The sequence below is a fragment of the Eublepharis macularius genome, chromosome 5 (genome assembly GCF_028583425.1).
Source record: "Eublepharis macularius isolate TG4126 chromosome 5, MPM_Emac_v1.0, whole genome shotgun sequence".
Classification (NCBI taxonomy): Eukaryota; Metazoa; Chordata; class Lepidosauria; order Squamata; family Eublepharidae; genus Eublepharis; species Eublepharis macularius.
In genome coordinates this window covers 166,678,074-166,700,702 of record NC_072794.1, presented here as the reverse complement: position 1 = coordinate 166,700,702, position 22,629 = coordinate 166,678,074, and the positions used below count along the sequence as shown (strand labels likewise).

At 47.1% G+C, this 22,629-nt stretch overlaps 1 protein-coding gene across 4 annotated transcripts in view; it reads right to left on the bottom strand.

Moving 5' to 3' along the window:
- Positions 1-809: 809 nt before the first annotated feature.
- The window catches only part of RGS19 (regulator of G protein signaling 19), a 95,140-nt gene continuing 73,320 nt past the window's right edge, over positions 810-22,629 (bottom strand). For all 4 annotated transcript variants that reach the window (XM_054979953.1, XM_054979954.1, XM_054979956.1 and 1 more), the window contains 3 exons: positions 12,104-12,178; positions 5,213-5,447; positions 810-1,837 (listed from right to left, as the gene is read on the bottom strand). In XM_054979953.1, the coding sequence (XP_054835928.1) occupies positions 1,649-1,837; positions 5,213-5,447; positions 12,104-12,178 (499 nt within the window). In that variant the 3' untranslated portion in view covers positions 810-1,648. The remainder of the gene's footprint in view (positions 1,838-5,212; positions 5,448-12,103; positions 12,179-22,629) is intronic.

The following is a 22,629-nucleotide window of genomic DNA, read 5'->3' as shown; positions in this document are numbered from 1 at the left end:
GGAGAATCCAGCTGTTTAATCATTGCTGCTAGGGTCCAATCTTGATCGGGCCAGTGGCGTGGAGGCACTATGTGATCTTGTCCCCCGAAACTTTTTCAAGAGCTTGTCCCCCACATGACTATTTTGGCACCTGAAAAGGTGCGAGAGGCGGACAAAATTACGTGGTTCCGCAGTGCTGTGGCATTTTTAAAACAGCTACATTCTCCTCTAAAAAGGCATTTGTGGCCAGCGGTTGGGGCCGTAGCAGCCGTAACGTGTAGACTGTGTCTGTGTTTGCACTCGACCAGCATGGGAGGCTGCTAGAAATGCAGGGAGTAATCTCTACTGGCGAGGAATCCTTCCGGACCATCCCACGGAAAACTTGAGACAGGATCTCACCTCTTCTTGGCAGAGTGTGGTTTTGCTCTTCTTGAGCCTTTTCAGAGAGTTCACAAAAAGCTCAGAAAAGGACTGGACCATTAAGAAATCCAGGGGGAAACCTTGTCTCTTCCCCTCCCAGAACTGAAGCACTCCCTCGCCCTTGCAACAGCCACTGAGGGGAAGAGCGTGAAGAGAGCTGCTCCCCCAAGCAGTCAAGCCTACTGGAGACTTATCAAAAGGAGAACGCAGGACAAAGATCTCTGGTCACTGCCGCTTCTCAGGCATTCCGAGTTTCTAAGCGCCCAAAAGTCCTGGTGAGCTGTAACCCCCAGAGAGCTTTGTGCTGAAAACTTTCGATGGTCTGAGGAGCAACCCATCCCCTTCCCACCCCCTCCCTTCCAACTGCTGCAGGAAGAAAATTTGGGAGGGAAGTGGCCAAGGAGAGCAGCTCAGAGTGGGTTCTGTTTATTTACGAACTGAGCAGAAATTCAATGGGAGATTGCCTCCAACGGCCAAAAGCTCATTCACTCTCAGCTGGGCAAGGGTTCACATCTAAACAGCATCTCTGCCCCTAGTTTGACAAACTTGCCCAACGCAACTTCAACCTGCAAACCCAACGATTTTAGGATGTTCAGGGTTACTCCTCAGTTGGTTTGGCTGTGAGCAGAGCCACAAACCTTGGGGGTTGGGAGAGATTGCTACATCAGCAACGCAATGCGCACCATACTACGTAGGAAGTGCTATTTTTTCTTCATTTCTGCCACCCGGGGATGAAAGCAGCCCTCCTGCACCACCGGAGGTCTTTTCTTTGGTCCTACAGGACCACCGTGCAACCAGCTCTTTTGAACAGGAAAGAAACAACAGATCAGAGGACAACATTCAGGAATTAGTACTTTGGCCTTCCCCCACCCCCCACACCTCTGTTTGCCCCTTATGGTCCCCGCACCCGTCCACCCTCTTCTTCTTCTGCAGGGTCAACCTTGGGCCAGCATGGATTCAGTAGTAAAAGCAGAGGCCTGAGTTTGAGGTTCACATGACAGAGGAGCCACTGTCCACCGTTCTGTGGATGAAGATGGGGCAAAATTACAGAAAGCGAGCTTCCCCGTGATTGGACAAGCAGGAAGAAGTCAAAAACTAAGGTGACTTGTGGGATTCGGGGTGCCGCTTTAGCTCTTTCAGTGACGCGAGTCCAAGTGGTGAGGTCCATTTTTTTTTCAACCACTCTTGTCCTGTGGGAAAAGGAGAACGGTCCCATCACATATGAACCCCCCGGGAAGGTGGGAGGGGCTTAGGACTCCGAAGACGACCGCGAGACGCTCTGGACTAAAGATTTGTAAATAGATGAGTTCAGAAAACGGGGGTAGGAGTCTCTATGCATGAGCGTGTAGATTTGTAGCTGCGCATCATCAAAGGTGTGCGAGGACGGCTCCTGCATCTTGCGGTTGATGCCTTCACGCACACGGGAGTCCAGGCTGACCTGAATGCCGGGGGCAACAAAACAACACACAAAACAAAACACCAGTTAGTGGTAGGTGGGATGCAGAACATCAGGGAGAGGACTCAAAGTTACAGACAAAAAACTTGAACAGAGAGGGACACTTTCTGGAATGCGTAACGTCTAAGCTAGATTGCTGTAATATACTGTATGTGGGGCTGCCCTTGAAGACAACCTGCAAGCTTTAGTTAATACAACATGTGGCAGTGAGTGGTTTGTTAGCAGGGGCAGATTGTTTCCAACTTGCGATACAGCTGTTAAAACACTGGCTTCCAATTTGCTTTGGGGCTTCAGTTCAAGGTGCCGACGCTTACTTCAGGAGCCAGAACCCACATATCTGAAGAGCCTTGGCAAACCCACATGCTAACTACACTCTGCTCCAGGGGTCCGCAATGTGGCACCCACCAACACCTTTTCTTGTGCCTCCCAAGTGTTTTTAGAAAGCGGGCGGAGCCAGACGGGACTCCTGTCCAGCAGGGCTTCTGATTGGCCACTTGAGATCTGATGACCTGTCTAAATTAAAAGGCATCCTATTAAACAAAACTTATGCCTGAAATATTCATTTATTTATTTAAAATATTTTTAAGTCGGCTTTCCACCCAAAATAGGAATACCTAAGGCAGACTGAAGACTTACTACTAGAATTATGCATAACCTCACTTCCTGACATTTTGTGCGTGACCCCACCTCTTGTGGCAGCCATTTTGTGCTTGGCTCCATCTCCTACAGCAGACATTTTGTGGCTCCAGCTATCATCTTGTATCAGAATTCTAAAGGTGCCTCCAGGCTTAAAAAAAAAACCGGGGATCCCTAGTCTACTCCATTAATAGAGTGAAGCAGAATTCTTGCCACGGACCTCTTCTCTTGCCTTTCTTGCTGCCAACTTTCAATTATGGAATAAATTTTGACAGCACTCCTCTTTTTGAAGGGCCAGGGAAACTTTTCTATCTTAAAAGACATTCAACTGCAATTTCTGTAGGGGTCTGGAGGAATGGCATTTTAGTAATATATACATACCATTGTGAATTACTACTGTTGACTGCCTTAAGCTGAGTGAAAAGAGGCAGCTAAGTTATGTACTGACATAAGTATGTTATGTACTAACATAACACAAAACTAAGGCTATCGTGCTTTGGACACATCATGAGAAAACAAGATTCTCTAGAAAAGTCAATAATGTTAGGAAAAGTGGAAGGCAGTAGGAAAAGAGGAAGACCTAAAACGAGATGGCTGGACTCAATAAAAGAAGCCACGTCCTCCAGTTTGCAGGATCTGAGCAAGTTTGTTAACAAAAGGACATTTGGGAGGTCTTTCATTTCATAGGGTTGTCATAGGCCGGAGGCGACTTGATGGCACATAACACACACGCAACATAAATAGCAGCAATAACTGATCTGACGCAGAGACTGAAAGTTCACCTCCTTCAACAGAAGTTGCTTTATTTTCATTATGGTCAAGTCTAGCCATAAAGGTGTTTAGAGCAGGCTGGGGCTATAGGTGTCTGCGCCCCGCCATAACTAGAAATGGAGGTCCCTCTAGCTCAGCAATCCAGGCTAGAAGCTGATGGAAATTGAAGGGCAGTTGGCAGAATTTTTTAGGAACTACTTTTCTTCCCAATGGGGACCCAAAGGGGCTCACTACACTCTCCTCCATTTTATCCCCACAATAACCCTGGGAGGGAGGTTAAGCCACCTGGGATTACTGGCCTGAGATCACCCAGCAGGCTTCCATGGAAGAGTCGGGATTCGAATCCAGGTCTCCCAGCTCTTACTTCAACATTCTAACCACTATACCACACTATCTCTCATAATAGGTATAAAGCCTGCCCGATGGGATGGTTCTGTTGCCTACCAATCAGAGGGGATTATTTTATTTATTTTTATCTATTTTATAAAATTGATACCCCACCTCCCTGCAGGAAGGCTAACAACAAAAGAAAACATTATGGCACACAGCTGTATCCCCTTGGATTGTAAAAACTGAAAGGCAGGGTAGATACATGTTCAAACATAAACTTGTGCTTGAGATACTCCTGTAATAGTCCAGTAGGGAGAAGAGAAATAGTCCAGTAGGGAGAAGAAATGCACACATAACCAACTTTGCTTCTGGGAAGCAGTTTGGTGTAGTGGTTAAGAGCAGCAGGACTAATCTGGAGAACCGGATTTGACTTCCCCACTGCTCTGCTTGAAGCCAGCTAGGTGACCTTGGGTCAATCACAGCTCTCTCAACGCTCCCTCAACTCCAGCCACCTTACAGGATGATTGTCATGAGGATCAGGGCTCATTTTGTGGGGGAACACACCACAACACTGTTCCGGTAGTTCCCCCAAGTTGTGGCCCCGCCCACCTGACTTTAAAACATTTTGGACCGTTTAGGCCTCGATTGGGGCCAAAACGGCCACAATTGGAGCCAAAACAACCTAGATCTGGTCAGTGCAGAAGCCTCCCCAGCCTGGCACCAACCCGGTCCTGGCCATTTCAGCCCCGATCCTGGCCGAAATGGGTCAAAAATGGCCATTTTTGGCTAATTTTGGCCCAGATCGGGGCCAAAACGGCCCGGATTGGGTCGGTGCCACCAATGAGATTCCAGCCATTTAGGCCCCGATCCAGGCCAAAATGGGCCCTGATCTGGTCCAGGCTGTTTCGGCCGTGATCCAGCCCCAAACAGGACCCAAATGGCCATTTTGGGCCGTTTGGGGCCCTTTTCGTCCGGGATCAGGACCAAAACCACCAGGACTGGGTTGGTGCCTGGTGGGGGACCCCTCCTCTGCCCGGTACCAACCCAATCCGGGCCATTTTGGACCTGATCCAGGCTAAAACATGCCCCAAATTGCCATTTTGAGCCATTTTGGGCCTGTTTTGGCCTGGATTGGGGGGAAAACGGCCCTGATCGTGCCACTGCCAGGTGGGGGAACACTCCCCCATCTGGCAGCAGCTGAATCCTGGCCATTTTGGCTCGATCAAGGGGTGTGGCATATGTTAATGAGTTATGCTAATGAGCTCCTGCAGTTCTTTTTCTACAAAATGACCCCTGGTGAGGATAATAATAACATACTTTGTAAACTGCTCTGAGTGCGGCATTAAGTTGTCATGAAGGGCAGTATATAAATCAAATGTTACTGTTGTTATTGTTGTTATTATTATGATAACCTCTTACTATGCCTGGGCACCAACTGAGAAACACCACCCACCACTGCCCAAAAGCAACGGGCTGGATCCTGTCTCTCTGTTCCATCAGAACTGGTACTTAGCTCTAATCGAAGGAACCTTTTCTCGACTCACGCTTCTTACACCGGAGCAGGGACCTCTTTTCTTGGGCTCAGTAAAGTTCCGCTATGAGGTAACTATGTAAAAATACCTCCTTTGGGGACAGGATAGAGATGTAATCCTCGTATATCACCCGTGCCTTCTCGTCAATCGACTGCTTGTTGCATTCGCTTTTGAGTTCCTCGCAAGCTAACCAAAAGAGCATGTTCTCTTCGCTGTACTCAGTCCGTAAGAATTCCCGGAACACGTTCCTGCCGGCTGGATTTTTCATCAACTTGTCAAACGACTGGGCCCAGCCCTTGACCTCCTCAGTGGTTGGTTTGGTGCTGGAAATGGAGACCCCACCCAGCAGAGATGAACCCACGCAGGAGAGGACCACAAGAGACACAAGGGGGAAGAACACACATTAGCCGAGGGAGATGCAAACAACTCCTTCCTGCTCTACAATGCCTATCCAGGGCTCTTAAGTTTTAAGCTAGTTAATCTAGGGCAAGAAAAACAAATGTTCGGCACAACGAAAAACAAACATTCAGTCCCAGTGATCCTTAGTTACCTCTTGTTTGGACTACTGTAGTGCACTCTACTTGGGGCCACCTTTGAAGATGGTCTGAAAGCTGCAGCTAGTGCAGACCTCTGCAGCTAAACTGCTGGTCAGGATCCGCTAGCGGGAACATGTGAACTCAATATTCCAATGCTGCACTGGCTGCCAATCTGCTCCTGAGCCCAATTCAAGGTGCTCGTTCTATCCTTTAAAGCCCTACATGGCTTGGGACTAGGGTATCTGGAGGATCATTGTCTCCAATATGTTAAGATCACAGGGCGAGGCCTGCTTGACTGGCCCATCAGCCACAGAAGCCCAATTAGTGATGCGTCAGCTGAACTCATTCCTGGTCCAGTCAGATCTAGCCACAGTGATCCATTCCTTAGTTACATCTCAACTGGACTACTGCAATGCTATTTACTTGGGGCTATCTTTGAAGACAGTTTGGAAGCTGCAGCTAGTGCAGAATTCTATAGCTAGACCGCTGGTCGGGGCCAGCTATTGGGAACATACAACTGCACTGATTGCCAATCTGCTCCTGAACCCAATTCAAGGTGCTGGTTCTATCCCTCAAAGCCCTACATAGCTTGGGACCAGGGTATCTGGAGGAGAGTCTTCTCCTATAAGTTCTTGCCTGGGAGCTCAGATCACACAGAGAGACCCTTCTGCCTGTCCCATCAACAAGACCTAAGATTTCTTGAAAGAGGATACAACTTTCAATTAGGGGTGTACACTTCGGGTTCCCGAATCGGAAAAAAATTCGAATTGGACCCAATTTGAAAAGATTCGATATTTCCAAATCGGGGCCAGTATGATGGCCCTGATTAGGAAATAACAAATCAAAGTTTCCTGAAGCGATTCAGGTCGCTTCGAGGCCTTTTTAAAGTGCTCCCTCCCACCACCACCCCACTTACCTGGGACATCCTGGCACCGGCGCCGTGGGCAGTGTGGGCGGCAGAGGCAGCAGCCTTCCCCACGGCGGAGGCGCCAGCCACGGCCTTCCCCGATGCCCAGCTGGCCACTGCAGCAGCAGAAGCGGTGGCACTGGTGGCAGAAGCGCCAGCTCCAGCCTTCCCCGCTGCCCTGCTGTCCACTGCAGCAGTGGAGGTACCTGCTCCAGCCTTCTCTGCCATCCTGCTGGCCACTGCAGCGGCAGAAGTGGTGGCACAGGCAGTGGAGGCACTGGCTCCAGCCTTCCCCGCTGCCCAGCTAGCTGCTGTGGAGGTGGAAGTGGCAGTGCAGGCAGCGGAGGTGCCTGCTTCAGCCTTCCCCGCTGCCCTGCTGGCCACTGTGGTGGCGGAGGCACCTGCTCCGGCCTTCCCTGCTGTCCAGCTGGCGGTGTGGACAGCGGAGGCTCCAGTTCCGGCCTTCAGGAAAGGTAAGTGGGGTTGGGGTAGGGGTAAGGGGGGTTCAGTGGGGGGTTGTAGACAGCTTCCCCCTTACTTCGGTATGCTCCGAATCACTATGAAGCATACCGAAGCGATTCTGATAACCCAAATCTGAAGCAGCCTGCTGCTTTGGGTTTTGGGATATTCTGAATCTTTTTCCTGCTTTGGGTAAACCCAAAGCCGGAAAACTGAATATTTTGCCGGTGCACACCCCTACTTTCAATTAATGAAGGAGGATCTGGTTTTCTGGATCTTCATTCTTATCATCAAGCATATTTATTAATGCGTATAAATTCCTGAGATTGCTCGTCTCAATTAGCATATCCATCTTGGGCTCTCATGGAGGCCTCTTTTTGGGAACCACTTTTTAAGTAGCATGCATTAAGGCCTACTTACGTTAAAATCGATTTTGTTCCTCCAACAATCTCTGCAGTGAGGGAAGTATGGTGCATAATATCATGACAATATCAATTTGACCCGTTCTCACATGCTGAACTAACATTATGGTCAAATCCAGATTTAAAAATTGGGAAGAAATCTTTCTTATGGAAGACTTGGACAGATAAGGGAATTTTTTTACCTTAGATCAATTGATAGGTAATGATGAGTTCTTATTTTTCCGAGGTCTAAATATGATGTGCCAACTTCTGCTGAATGACAATATTTGCAATTGCAATATTTGTTGGTGTCCAAATATGGCCTGGTGGCTTTGAGAGCTTCAAAATCTTCCCCACTTTGGGAGATTCTTATTAAAACAATGTAGAAAGTGAAACCTACAATATTTGTACATAAATATTTGAGGTTGGTTAATAAATATGATACACAAAGCCTTAGAGATGAATGGGATAATAATCTGGACCATCCAGTTTTGCTAACACGATGGGATAAGGCTTTAAGCCATATACCTGTTGCTGCTATGGATCTTAAGTTGTGACTTATTCAGCAAAAAATTACATTTAGGGTTTACTGGACATTGCAGTGTCTTTTTTACTAAAGTTTTAAGCAGTGTCTAACTGCTGGGGGTATAATTCACAAGATACATCTCTTAACTATATGCTTTGGACACGTTCAGTCATTCAGCTCTTTTGGAAGGAAGTTATCAGTCATTAATTTTGTATTAGAAAAATCATTTATTATTGAAGATGTTAATGTACTGTTAAACTATTTGTCTGTCTCGTGGAATCTAACTGATGGTCAATGGAAATGGACCCTCCGTGCCCGTACAGTTGTTAAAAGACTTATACTGCAACATTGGAATGACGAAAGCCTACCTCCTGTAAATCACTGGATTGAAGACCTTATCAATATTTTAATGTATCGCATATAGAAGGCAATTGTGTATATGGACTCATTTTTAGGTATTTTTTTAAAAGAGAAGCTTGGTTGGAGAGTACAGCAGAGAGGGCCTTTTCAGTGACAGTCCTACAACAGTGAAACAATCTCCCTGGGGAGGTACACTTGGCCCTCTCGCTCTCTAACTTCAACTCTGTTTTTAACTGCAGTTTTTTTGATATTTTTCACTGTAACCCATCTTGAGCACATCTGGAGGAAAAGCAGCTAATGAAAGAAATAAAATAAAAATAAAATAAATAAACCAACGGGTCTGTTCTCCCACACCCAGCTTGGATAGGGCAAGCTGCCATTTCTCACCAGGCCCAAATCGCAGCATAGATTCATAAAATCATAGGACTGGAAGGTGCCTCCAGGGTCATCTAGTCCAATCTCCAGTGACTGATCTCCATGCGCATGCAAAACACCGTCAGGATCCCTAGTGAAACGGGCCTGGGGGAAATTGCTTCCTGATCCGAAAGTAGCAATCAGCATTACCCTGGGCATATAAGAAAGAGCTACAAGAACCAAGCCCTGATACAACCCTTCCTGCCCTCCCTCTCATGAACTGCCCAGGTTCACAGAATGGTCATCTAGCCTCTGATTAAAAACTTCCATAGAAGGAGAGCCCACTACCTCCTGAGGAAGCCTGTTCCACTGAGGGACCGCTCTAACCAGGGCTGGCGTGTCCATTGAAGCAGAGCCGGCAGTGGCCTCAAGTGCAGCTCTCTGGGGGAGGTGCTGTGGCCCGTGCCGGCCCCTGATGACCCCCCAGCCCAACCTGGCACCAGCGCTGCGGGCCGTGCAGCGCAGAAACAACCAGGCCTGTTGCTTTGTGTGCTTGCGTCCCCAGTCCGACCCGGGTGACAACGCAGGAGTGCCACAGGACGCACAGCGCAGAAACAACCAGGCTGTGCCTGTTGCTTCGTGCGCTTCCCCCCTCCCCAGCCTAACTCGGCACCAGTGCAGGAGTGCCACGGGATGCGCAATGCAGAAGCAACCAGGCTGTGCCTGTTGCTTCGTGCGCTTATTCTGCCTTGCAGTTCCACACCTTGCAGTTCTTCGCCCAGGATTGAAATATTGTGGTGCGTGCTGCTCACCCAACTAATACAGGAGGTATTACATTTTGGAGTCTAGTGTGAAATGTGGTTGCACAAGACAGTAGCAGCTATTAGCTAATTCCCATGGCATTACTCAAGAGTGATTCTCCTCACTACACCATTCTGTTGACTTTTGGAAAAGTACGTTTTTAACACTAATGTTGTCACTTTAGGAGGTGGGGTGGGGTCTGGGGAATGCTGCCTTCAATCCCAAATATCCTTCAATTTCATAAGCCATTCTTGGTTTTTGGAGTCCTCATTACGTTCAGCCCTGGCTAGTAAAACAGCCTGTTTTTTAAAACTACCACGGTGGTCTCCCATTCAAGCACATGCCAGGGTTGGCCCTGCTTAGCTTCTGAGATCAATGCAAGTAATTGCATATGAAAAAAAATTTTATATATATATACAAAAGTGCAAAAGTGCAAGAATGTGCAACACAGTTTACAATAGTTTCATGAATGAGGTAGAGTGGTCCGTCGCCAAAAGCAATTACAACTAGCCGTCGGCTAGTTTTGTCTTATTGATTCCATCTATGGACACATGGACTGCCTTTTCCTTTGGTTGCATTCTCCACCTTCGATTGAGCTTATCATTGTATATATCTGAATTTTTGTAATTGCTCTTGGCGACGGACCACTCTACCTCATTCATGAAACTATTGTAAACTGTGTTGCACATTCTTGCACTTTTGTATATATATAAAAAATTTTCATATGCAATTACTTGCATTGCTCTCCGGTTTGTAATTTACGTGTCCTTTTCTGGGGGCTTCCCTTTAGTTGTTGCTGCTAGCTTCTGAGATCAGGCTTAGCCTGGACTATCCAGGTCAGGGCACATTCTATGTTGTTTGTTGGTATCCAGGGCAACTCATTAACCATTACGTACAAGACAATTCTGGACTGTATGCACTAGTGGTCAGATTCAGCAGGGCTGGATTAAATTAAAAATGTAAAAAGTTACAAAGTTTTGTGATTTTCATTTTTCCTACATTTCTTCTGTTTTTTAAAATTGGTTAGCCCGGGGGTGGGGTGGGGGCACAAGTAGGTATCTCGCCTCAGGCGCCAGAAACCCTGGCACCGGCCCTGGCTCTAACTGTCAGGAAGTTCTTCCTAATATTCAGCCGAAAGCTCTTTCGATTTAGGTTCAACCCATTGGTTCTGGTCCGACCTTCTGGGGCAGCGGAAAACAACTCCGCACCATGTTCTATATGACAGCCCTTCAAGTACTTGAACACGGTTATCACATTACCTCTCAGTAGTCTCCTCTCCAGGCTAAACGTATTGAGCAGACCACAAACCGCGGTTGCGTTGTCACACATGAACTGAGCCACTGCAGTTGGGAGAGCTGACAGTTGCAAAGGAAAACTGCTGGGCAGCTGCGCAATCCGACGATGACATTTGTGCACAAAATGGCCAGGGAGTGATCCGATGTCACGGGGAGAGCTTACCTTGCCCCAAAGACTTTTCACTTTGCAGGCTGAGGGGCACTGAGGGTCAAGGAGGAGCTTGAGATCAGTCCATGAGTGAGTGAATCAGCGTTTAGACTTACTGGAAGCTTTGTTTTAATGGCTTCCAGCAACACAAGGCCACTGAGGTCACTAAGAAATACATGTAAAATCAGAGAATCTGCTTCCTTCACTTGGCCTTTATCAGCCCACACAATTTGCTGGGAAACCTATGTATGACGAGGAGGGGGGGATTTGGCCAGGATCCGCACACAGTTCCTTAAATTTGCAGATGTATTGGGCTTTCACTGTTCCTAGGGAGAGATAAGGAGGCATGTGGGGCACTGAAAACCCTAGCCAACGGAAATCATTACCCTGCCAATTTCTGGGTTTTGAGTCTTCACCATGGTTGCCCTTTCAAAGCTACTGAGGACTAGAAACTTGCTTAGACACATAAGTAAATGCAAGAAAGCTGACATGGCGATTAATCTGAAACAAGTGCCAATTTCTGTGCTTCTGCAGGTTTTCATCCAATACACGTTTTGCATCCCACTGACCTAAGTTTTTGTGGCTCCTCCAGTAGAATCGATGGGACTGATAAAACGTGTCATGTTGGTGGGATCATGCCTGCCATAGTTTTTTTTCTTTTGATATTTATATCCCTTCGCATGGTTTGGCCCTGACCTGGATAGCCAAAGCAAGCCTGATCTCATCAGATCTTGGAAGCTAAGCAGGGTCAGCCTTGGTTAGCAATTGGATGGGAGACCTCCAAGGAAGACCAGGGTTGCAGAGGCAGGCAATGGCAAACCACCTCCGTTAGTCTCTTGCCATGAAAATCCCACCAGGGGTTTGCTATAAGACAGCTGTGACTTGATGGCACACTCCACATGGTTTGAGGCAGCTAACAAGATAATTAATCCGTCAATGAAAACAAGCGACAAACGAACTGCTCCAAAGTGCTCACCAATACACCGAAGGCAGAATTAACCAATGTGGAACAACATCTCCATCCTTTTGGGGAGCATAGCAAGGGCACTGCCACTGGAAATGCCCTGTGCCCTATTCACCCAACAGCTCAACCTCTGCAATGAGAACAGAGCCCCACTGGATGAAGGAAATGCTTGTACAGGGGGCAGAAATGCCGCACAGCGGCTCTGAGCACAGCAAAAACGTAACTCACCAGGCTTCACAGTTTGGGATGGTCTCCAGTTTGGTTTCTCGTGACGCCCTCCATGCTCGCTCGCGATCTTCATTCCTAGCAACAAAAAATAAAAAAGGAAGGTAAATGAGACTGGGCTGGACAAGCGCCAGTCAGCGCCAAGGAGGAAGCGGTGGGCGAACTCTTCAACTTCTTGTTTCCAGCTGCTCAATAGAATATTCTGAAGAGCTGTCGGTAGAGTGTTTGACGGAAGTATTTAAAGCTGTCAGTCATCTCAAGCTTTGTGAACAGTATGGTCAGCTGGCAGGGCAAGGGTACAAATTCTTTATCCTGACCTGGTTTGTGAATTAACATTCACAAGTGGTGGGGAAGTAGTGGCAATGAGACAGAAGAGTTATGAGTCAGTGTGGTAGAGCAGAGAGCTAAACTACATGATGAATTACACAAGGATGCCCATGTGAAGGGAGTCGCAATGTTAGCTGTGAAGCTGAGTTTTAAAAGACAGGTCAGAAGGCTCTGTCAATTTCACCTCTCTACAGAGCCAGCAAAGATCGCTCCTCGGAGAGTTTATTAATTTCCTCTTCCCCTTCCAGAGGCTTTGTCATTTCACCTCCCCTTCTAGGAAGTGAAGAGGAACTAAACAACAGCTGTGAGGAGCTATCCTTGCTGCTCTGTAGAGAGGGGAAATTGACAAAGCCTTGCGATCTGTCTTTTAAAACTCGGCTTCCCGGCTAACGTTGCAACTCCCCTCACGTGAGCATCCTCGTGTAATTCGTCTCTTGTAGTTTAGCTCTCAGAGAATGTTGGGGAAGACCCGAGTTCAAATTCCTGACTGAGGCCATGAAGTGCATGGGCAAATTATTCTCCTTCAGACTGAGCCTCCCTCAAAGGGTTGTGAGAATGAGCGAGAGAGAGAAAGAAAACCTCAGTTCATGGCCATGAATCCTAAACTCTGCAATTAGCCAGCTTTGAAACGAACTTGGAGGTCCCATATTCTGGTGATATACAAGGAATCTGTAAAACCAAAAGCACATTTTTTTTTAAAAAAAGCAGTTTTTCTAGTTCGCCACTCTCCCTCTGAATAACATGAAGTCACCAAAAGAGGCAAGAAAAAAACATTTGAAAGAAAGGGACGAAGCACTCTGAAATCTCCCAACTATTGGTCGTGACAGCATTGAGTTTGGGATACTGAAAATAAGCCCTTTCCTGTTTGGGCTGAGATGTGGAGGAATGTTTAAGAACATTCCAACTGCTCCAAAGTTTAAAAACCTTCAAGGACACAAACACTAGACAGAAAGGACTAGACAGAAAGGCTGCTGACAGGAAGGGCTTTGCCAGAGAAAGGAATTGGTTGTGCTCTTCTGGTATAATGTGATATGTGGGTAAGTTGTGTGTGCGGGACAGCAATATGCACCCTTGAGAAGGAGTGGGCTAAAAACTGTGATTGATCAATAGATAAGATATGAATGGTGTGTGTGGCACTGCACCAATGGGCGAGTGCGCAAGAGAGCAGACAGATAAATGGACACAAAGATCAATGAGCCACAAAGCAGCACCTTGGAGTTTGGGCAGGTCTTCGCTTGCACAGTTCAATTGGAAAAAAACAAAAAATAGAGCTCGCAGCCGCAATCCAAACCACTCAACACACGGGAAAGGCCAAAAGGCAGAAGGCGGAACCCTCCAGCTTCATTGGCCAATATAAATAGAGGCAAAAAAAATATCCCAACCCTATATACAAAAATCTTCTAAACTTGAGATGGAACCTGCATCCCAGGAGCTGCCCTGAGGGTGCTGTTCAACACCTGGCTACCGGACGCTTACCGTTCTGCTATTTAAAAAAGTGGTTTCGCCCTTGCGTTCTTTGGAATGTTTAACTGCAGAGCCATCTTGAATGGCCCCAAAGATGAATGAATGAATGAATGAATTTTTGCCATCTTCTGGGCATGGAGCAAGGGTCACTGGGTGTGTGTGTGGGGGGGGGGGTCGTTGTGAATTTCCTGCATTGTGCAGGGGGTTGGACTAGATCACCCTCGAGGTACCTTCCAACCCTATGATTCTATGATTTTTGCCTCTGAATTGGATAGTTCCTGATGCCCAAAGGAGGAAAAGAAGGAAAGTCAACCTATCCTGCTTTTTTAAAAAACAGATACTGATCCCCCCCCTTCCAATCACTCCTGGAGAGTTCTCTGAATCTCTCTTCCATCCCTTTAAAAACAAATAAATTTTTGGAGCCATTACAGTGTCTTGGGTTAGAATGCTGGCTTAAGATCCAGGTTTAAATACCAACTATGCCACAGAGCTCTCTGGGGCCGCCACATTCTCTCAGCCTAACCTATTTCTTTTTATTATTTTATTTGTTTAAATTTGTATTCCGCCCTCCCCGCTCCGGCAGGCTCAGGGGAGATCACATTTATAGACATGACAATTACAAGCGCAATTTAAAACATAGTAAGTACAATATAAATATTTAAAAATAAACAGAAGCAGCACAAACAGTTCATTGATCCATTTCCAATTGTCACTGAAAAATAGTTAAAGGAGGAGGAAACATCTTTTTTGGAGGTGGATGTTCTAATAGGGAGGGTCCCGTTCTACCCTGTTTCGGCTGGCGGGGGCCCTACCCAGCACCAACCAAACGCCTGGCGGAACAGCTCTGTCTTATAGGCCCAGCGGAATGATAACAAATCCCGCCGGGCCCTGGTCTCATTAGACAGAGCGTTCCTCCAGGTTGGAGCCAGGACCGAAAAGGTCCTACCTTATGTGGTTATTCTAAGGATAAAGCAAGCGAGGGGAGAACCATGTAAGCTTTGTCCTGAAGTCCTTGGGGAAAGGAGTGGGATATAAATGCATTAGAGTAAAGATGGAAAAAAAAACAGCTTTGGGAAGGGAAATTTGGAGCTGAAAAACAAGAAAAGGGAAAAGGATTTAGCCGCCTGATCCCACCTCTGCTTCTTTTTCTGCGGTCCCTTGGGCATTTTTCTTGCTTTCCTCCTTGTTATTAACAAATACCCACCCTAATGAAGGGTTCTGTGGAACTGCAAAGCTTGCATACTGTTTTCTGATCGTTTTTGTTGGTCTTTTAACAAAAAATAAAAAGGTATTGCCCATTTTGGAACTTCATAAACTCAGCAAAAGAAATGCATGCTAGTCTATACAGGGATTGACCAGTAGAGGCTGCTGTTCTCCTAAAATTAAACTAGCATACAGCAGCTGAAAAAGCAAAAAATAGGGAATTAAGAGATTATACAAGGCCCTTTGGCTACTATCTTGGCTTGGGCAGTGACCAGATGCAGAGGAAGACAAGCTCCTCTGCCGTGTGGGAAAGCAGGAATCTTGGCAAAGGATTGATTAGAAAACAGCTGGACCTGCCGGCATTCCCTCTTTGGTATCTTTTCCTTACAAAAAGGGATATATATGTTGCATCTCTTCCAGCTAGGCTTGGATCCAAGGTTACAGAAAATAGGAAGCTGAACAGAGACAGGCCAGTAATCCTCAAATGCATCTGACATTTCAAATCCCAAACAGACGCACATGGAACAGGTGCTTGTCTTGGCAGTAGGCGTATATTACCTTTCGGCATGTCTACATTGCAGATTTTAATCCACAGGAGTAAACAAACGAACACAGTCCGTTGCAGAAAAAATAAATAAGACTTTTCTGGCACTTTAAATATGAACGTTTATTCTAGCATGCGTGTTTCTGGAGTCCACACGTTTACATTCATTCCTGTTTAACTATCATGGCTTCTTCCAAGGAATTATAGGAATTGTAGGAGTCCTGTAAAGAACTCAGTGATTGCCCGTGGAGAGCAACGGTTGCCTCCAAGTGACCAAGGCAAGGAGATTTTGCAAAATTTGGTTCTTTTCTTCCCCCCCTTTGATGACTAATAAGTGAGCAGGCTGGCTGGCAAGTAAAAATTGCTGCGAGAGATTCTCTTTGTGGAATTGTTTTCGAGGCTGGAGACGGGCCAGACATGTGGATGCTGCTTCCAGCACTCTGCCAACGATTCCACTTCCTTCTTTAGATCACACAAGTGAATTCTGCAATTTGCCTCGAAACACATCAAGGCTGTTCAAGATTCCATAACTTCTGCTTACAAGAATACAGCTGTGAGTCACTCTTCCGAGAAAAATAGTTATAGCTGAAGGATTTGCAACTATATCTACTCAGGAGTAAATCTTTTTTAGGCTTTTGAATGTTGTAATGTAACTGCCTCCCCACCCCCGTACATCAATTCCACATGCCCTCTGAAGGACTGTACAGGCACGCCAAAAATTCTTAAAAACTACCATTAGGAAGGTAAGAGTTGAAAATCACTGCGCTACAGAATTTGCAGAAAAGAGAAATGATGAGAAGTCGTTTAACCGCCTGCCTGAGCAAGCTTTTTATTCGAACTGTGGCTCATTGGCAGAACACCTGTGTTGCAATTCAGAGAGTCCTCGGTTCAGGATTCCTGGCAGCCGGTGTAAGGAAAGACCATTGCCTGTGACTCCAGAGAGCCAAAACTGAGTGAAAGGGTCCAGTAATTTGTCTCTGTATAAGGTGGCTTCATATATACGAATTTGGTCGAATTGCACGAAAAATCTGGACCAAGAGACATACAGTTTTTGAGTTATTTCGAGGGTTATTTTTCTAAATTGGGGGCATGAAGAATCCACAAAACACTTCTGAAGAGAATACATTCCAACCAGGCAGCAGAAATTAGGTCCTGCAGCATCGACTATGCAACCTGTAGGAGCAGTCCGTAAGAACTACCTTCTCCCATATGAACCTACCCGTCAACTCAGGTCATCTTCGCAGGCCCTGCTTTGGGTGTTCCCATCACCTGATATAAGATGGGCGACAGCCTGAGAAAGTCTTCTCGATCATGGTGCCGAAACTTACTAGCGGCATACCTCCCTGACTATGAGTCTCTCTCTACATGAGACATCTTACACGAGGACACTCAAGTGTAGGGAGACGCAATGTTAGCCGGGAAGCATAGTTTTAAAAGACAGAGCCAAGGCTCTGTCAATTTCACCTCCCTACAGGACGGTAGTTTAAAAAGACACAGCCAGTGGAGATGACTCCTCAGAGGGTTTGTTAATTTCATCTTCGCCTCCCCAAAGGCTCTGTCAATTTCACCTCCCCTTTGGGGAGGCAAAGATGAAATTAACAACCTCTCTGAGGAGGGACCTCTGCCAGCTCTGTGTAGAGAGGTGAAATTGACAGACCCTTCGGCTCTGTCTTTTTAAACTACATTTCCCAGCTAACATTGCGTCTCCCTACACTGGAGCATCCTCATGTAAGATGTCTCGTGTAGAGAGACTCTATGTTGTTATGTGTGTTTTTATTGTTATTAGTTTTATATTATATTATTGTTATTAGCGCGATATGTTTTTCTTGAATTGTTTATTTTATATATACTTTATTTTAAATGCTGTTTTAATGTTGAAATGTTTTAATGTCTGCTGTGCTGGGGTCCATATTTAGGTGAAAAGGTGGCATAGAAATGTTTGAAATACATAAATCTGCTGCTTATGCTGCTCAAAAGTGATGCATCGGCTGTTTTGGGCATGAAGATTGCTCGTTAAAAAAAGTGAGGTTTGAGTCCAGTAGCACCTTCAAGACCAACAGGATTTCCAGGGTATAAGCTTTTCAGAGTCAAAGCTGCCTTCATCAGATACAAGGTACTTCTCCATCCACTCCTCATAGAAGGGACGTGTGTTGTACCCTCCGCCTCCAACACCCATTAATGATACAAGGTGGGCAAACACAGAGTGGAATGACATCACACCATACAGGTCCAATTACTATGCCGTATGGATGGGGGAGGGGAGTTGTGAAAAACAAAAACACGGGGATGCCATTTTCTGAGGCAGCCCTGCATTCTGGCAATGTCTAAAATTAGGAAGAACTTCCTGCCAGATAGAGTGGTCTCTCAGTGGAACAGGCTTCCTCGGGAGGTGGTGGGCTCTCCTTCTTTGGAGGTCTTTAAGCAGAGGCTAGATGGCCACCTGGCAGCAATGCTTATTCTGTGAACCTGGGCAGATCATGAAGGGGAGGGCAGGAAGGACTGCATCAGTGCTTAGTTCTCGTGGCCCCTTCTTACATGCCCGGGATAATGCCGATCACCACTTTGGGGTCAGGAAGCAATTTTCCCAGACCAGTTTGGCAAGGGATCCTGATGGTATTTTGCCATCTTCTGAGCATGAAGCAGGTGTCACTGGGGGTGTGTGAGGGGGAAGGTATTTGTGAATTTCCTGCATTGTGCAGGGGGTTGGACTAGATGACCCTGGGGGTCCCTTCCAACCCTATGATTCTATTATTCTAGTTCTGCCCTGAGAAACCCTGTTTTAAGATAAACAGAAAAATGTTTCCTGAATCACATAAAGAGAAATGTTAAAAGTTGATAGCCCAAGAATGCACACCAAAGTTGCTTCAGTTTCCTTTAAAACAAGACATCCTTCCTCCTGCTGCAAACCAACCAGCCACAAAAAAACAGTAGTTCCTGTTTGCGACACTATTCTTTTGTTCTTTAACCCAGCCTGAGGGAATGAAGTAAGCAGGGAGAAAATGAACCCACAGAAGACCTGCTGCGAAAGATAGCTGCCTTGGGTTCGAATTCCGGCTGGACCTGGTCTGGTCGAGCCAGAAAATACATTCTTCATATACTTCCATGCACCTCTACCTCATTGTATTGGAAACTAGTCAACATTTTGGACAGGGTGTGAATAACAGTACATGCAGTCAGATTTCAAAGACAGACAGACACTAAGTTAACAGCCCACTTAAAAATCAATGTGGTGTAGCAGTTAGTGTTTGAGTAGGATCTGGAAGACCCAAGTTCGAATCCCCACTCCTCCATGAAGCTCTCTGGGTGACCTCAGGCCAGTCACACTCCAAGCCTAACCTGCCTCACAGGGTTGTTTTGAGGATAAATGGAGGAGAGGACAACAACGTAAGGTGCTTTGGGCCCCCATTGGAGAGAAAGGAAGACTATAAATGAAGTAAATACATAAAATGAAATGGAGAAGTGGAGCAGGAGGGCTACGAAGCAAGCTGGCAGTGCCATTCTAAGGAGAGTTACATTCTTCTGAATTTGGGGGAGGAGAAAAGCCCATCTGGCCAGGGTGTGGCAAGATCAGTTTGACACAGGAAGAAGAGGGAGAAAGAGTTTCGACCTGATCAAAGTCAATCAAATAGTTTAAGGGCTGAACAGGGATTCTCGCCATTCCCAAGGCAGCCTGCTACTGCCTACATTTTGCTTGTGGATTCTGAGAGCCGTGGCTAGCCTGAACAACGCTGCAGGAATGCTTAGGTAGAAACAAGCACACACACCTACTGGGCCAATGGTCTGCCTAGGCCAGTACGATCTATGGGCAGAAACATTCCAGTGTCCATCCAGGAGTTTTTTCAACTGGATAGGCTATAATGGTTTCCAATTGGCAAGGGTGTCAGACAAGGATGCATATTATCTCCCTACCTGTTCAACCTCTATGCAGAGTATATCATAAGGAAAGCTAGATTAGATCTAGAAGAAGGTGGAGTGAAAACTGGTAGAAGGAACATTAACAGTCTGAGAGGTGCAGATGATACCACGTTACTGGCAGAAAATAGTGAAGACTTGAAACGACTACTGATGAAGGTTAAAGGAGAAAGTGCCAAAGCAGGATTATAGCTGAACAACAAGAAGACAAAAGTAATGACTAGGGATGTGCACTTCAGGTTTTTAACCCAAATCAGGCCCGATTTGGAAAGATTCGGGATTCCTGAGTTGGCCCCAGCATTGCTAAGCTGATTCGGGAATCCCGAAGCAAAGCTTTCTGAAACGATTCGGGCAAAACGGCAGCAGCCAGCCCACAGCACTTTTCTAGCTGCTTGCATTTGCTGAAGCGGGAAACCCGAATCTTTTTCGGGCGCACACCCCTAGTAATGACTACTGAGGACCCAATAAAGGAAGCCACATTCTCCAGTTTGCAAGACCTGAACAAGTATGTTAATGATAGGATGTTTTGGAGGTCTTTCATTCATGGGGTTTCCATAGGTTGGAAGCAACTTGATGATACAACACACACACAGGCTATGATTGAATCAGGGACCTTCTGCATGCAGGCCACACACTCTCCCAATGAGCCAAAGGCCTCCCATCCCTGTACAGTCGTCTGCCGACTGATGCAGACTACAGCAAAATACACATTTATGCAACTCTTCCCCAAATCGCTCTGTCTATGCTTTTTTTAGAGGCAGAAATTACCTCTATATCCGAATGTGTTAGGTGTGAAATGGATCTGAAAAAGTAACCATGCTTTGCTGGGGGGAAATTTTAAAAAAGGAAGTGGGGGGGGGGGGAGAGAGAGAGAGAGAGAATGAGAATGAACTGAAGTGAAACACAGATTGGGAGTGGGGAAACACGGAATTAAGGTGCAGCTTCTGCTAGGAAATAGCAGCCTTTTCTAGAACAGATTGTAAGGAAATTGGCCAACGTAGAACATCCAAAAAAAATTTTTTTTAAAGCCTCCAACCAAGCTAAACAAAGCTAAATACATGGAGCTTCCAAGGATCTCCGCATTAAGTGAAACCCAAACACCAGGCCATCTGCTCAAGATGGTGTTTATGGTTGCTTTGTTAAATACACTCCCCCAATTAGCTAAAAACTAGACAACAGTACACGGCCCATCCCAAATAGAGCAGCGGAAAATTGGGCATTGAAGGGAGAGGGAACCTTCTCTGACTGGAGCGCGGCCCACGGCCGATCTTGCCAGAGCTGACCAAAGGCCCATCTGGTCCAGTGGTGACCAGCCAGGTGTCTCTGAACCCCGATAAACAAGAGATAAAACCAATAGCAATTCCTAGGGAGTGAGTGTCGGCATTTGAACTCTGGACACAAGAAAGCATCATTTGCCAAAGCGAATCCTTGGTCCCTTTAAACCCGGCCCCATCTCCTGTTATTCACAGCAAATCTTCAAATCTCAGGCCAGGATCTTTTCTGAACCTGCTAATTCTGATCTTTTAAACTGCTGCGGCCAGAGATTGAATGTGGGATTATTTAGCATGGCACGATTCCCTCCGCATCACACTTGTGCGAAACAACTGGGGTGGACAAGAGGAGAGAACTCCCACTACACATGCCAATCAGCCACATGTCAGATTATTCGTTATTCTGCTTGGCATGTGAGGCTGATTTTCTGCCCAGGCAACTGAAGCAAGCTCAGGGGCTAGCAAAATAGGAGGAAGGTGACAGGCATGGCTTCTGCGTTTTGTTGCCTACTGGAACGCTGTGACCACCTGCCAGGTGCAAGGTGAACACCAGAAGCTCCAGCAGGTGTCCGTCCAACTTACAAACCTCACCTTTCTCTTTCCCACCAAGTTATCTTGGCCAGCACACCAACACCTTCACGGAGAGATGGGGCATTTTTGTTTTTCGGGCCCCAAAGCTGCTGATCTCTGGGGTACAACCAGGGGTCATTTTGTAGAAAAAAGAGCTGCAGGAACTCATTAGCATAACTCATTAGCATATGTCACAGCCCTTGACTGGGCCGAAATGGCCGGGATTTGGCTGCTGCCAGACGGGGGAGTGTTCCCCCACCTGGTAGTGGCCCTATCAGGGCCCTTGGGGCCCTTTTGGGCCAGGGTCGAAACGACCAGGGCTGGGTCGCTGGTGGGTGGTAGAGGCTTCCCCCACCTGACACCGACCCGATGTGGGCCCATTCGGCCCCAATCCAGGCTGAAACAGCCGGGACTGGGTTGGTGCTGGGCAGGGAAGGTTTCCTCCGCCCAGCACCGACCCAATCCCCGCTGTTTCGGCCCTGATCCGCGCCAAAAATGGCCATTTTCAACCATTTTGGGCCCGTTTTAGCCCGGATTGGGGCTGAAACAGCCAGGACCGGGTCCGGGCTGAAATGGGCCCAAAATGGCCATTTTTGGCCCGTTTGGGGGCTGAAACAGCCGTGACCGGGTTTGTGCCAGGTGTATTCCCCCACCTGGCACCGACCCTATCCGGGCCGTGTCAGCTGCAATCCGGGCTGCGTTGGTCCTTATCCAGGCCGAAATGGGCCCCAAATGGCATTTGGGGCCAGTTTCAGCTTGGATTGGGGCCGAAATGGCTGGGACTGGGTTGATGCCCGGCGGGGGAGGCTTCCCCCACCCAGCACTGACCCGATCCGGGCTGTTTCGGCCCTTATGCAGCTCAAAATGGGCACAAAATGGCCAAAATTTGCTGTTTTGGGCCCATTTCAGCCTGGATCGGGGATGAAACGGCTGGAATCGGGTTGGTGCCGGGTGGGAGATGGTTCCCGTGTCTGGCACCGACCCGATCCAGGCCATTTTGGCCCCAATTGAGGCCTAAACGGCCCTAAAGTCAGGTGGGTGGGGCCACCTGACTTGGGGGAACTGCCGGAACACTGTTCTGGTGCGTTCCCCTCAAAACGAGGGGTACAACCATGGTTGAAGACACATGTCTGCTACTATTGGGAGAACCTGGGCCAAGGATCACCAGGAATGCTGGAAGGAAAGCAACTTTGCAGTAGGAAAGAGACTGTGGCTCAGTGGAAGAGCCTCTGCTTTAC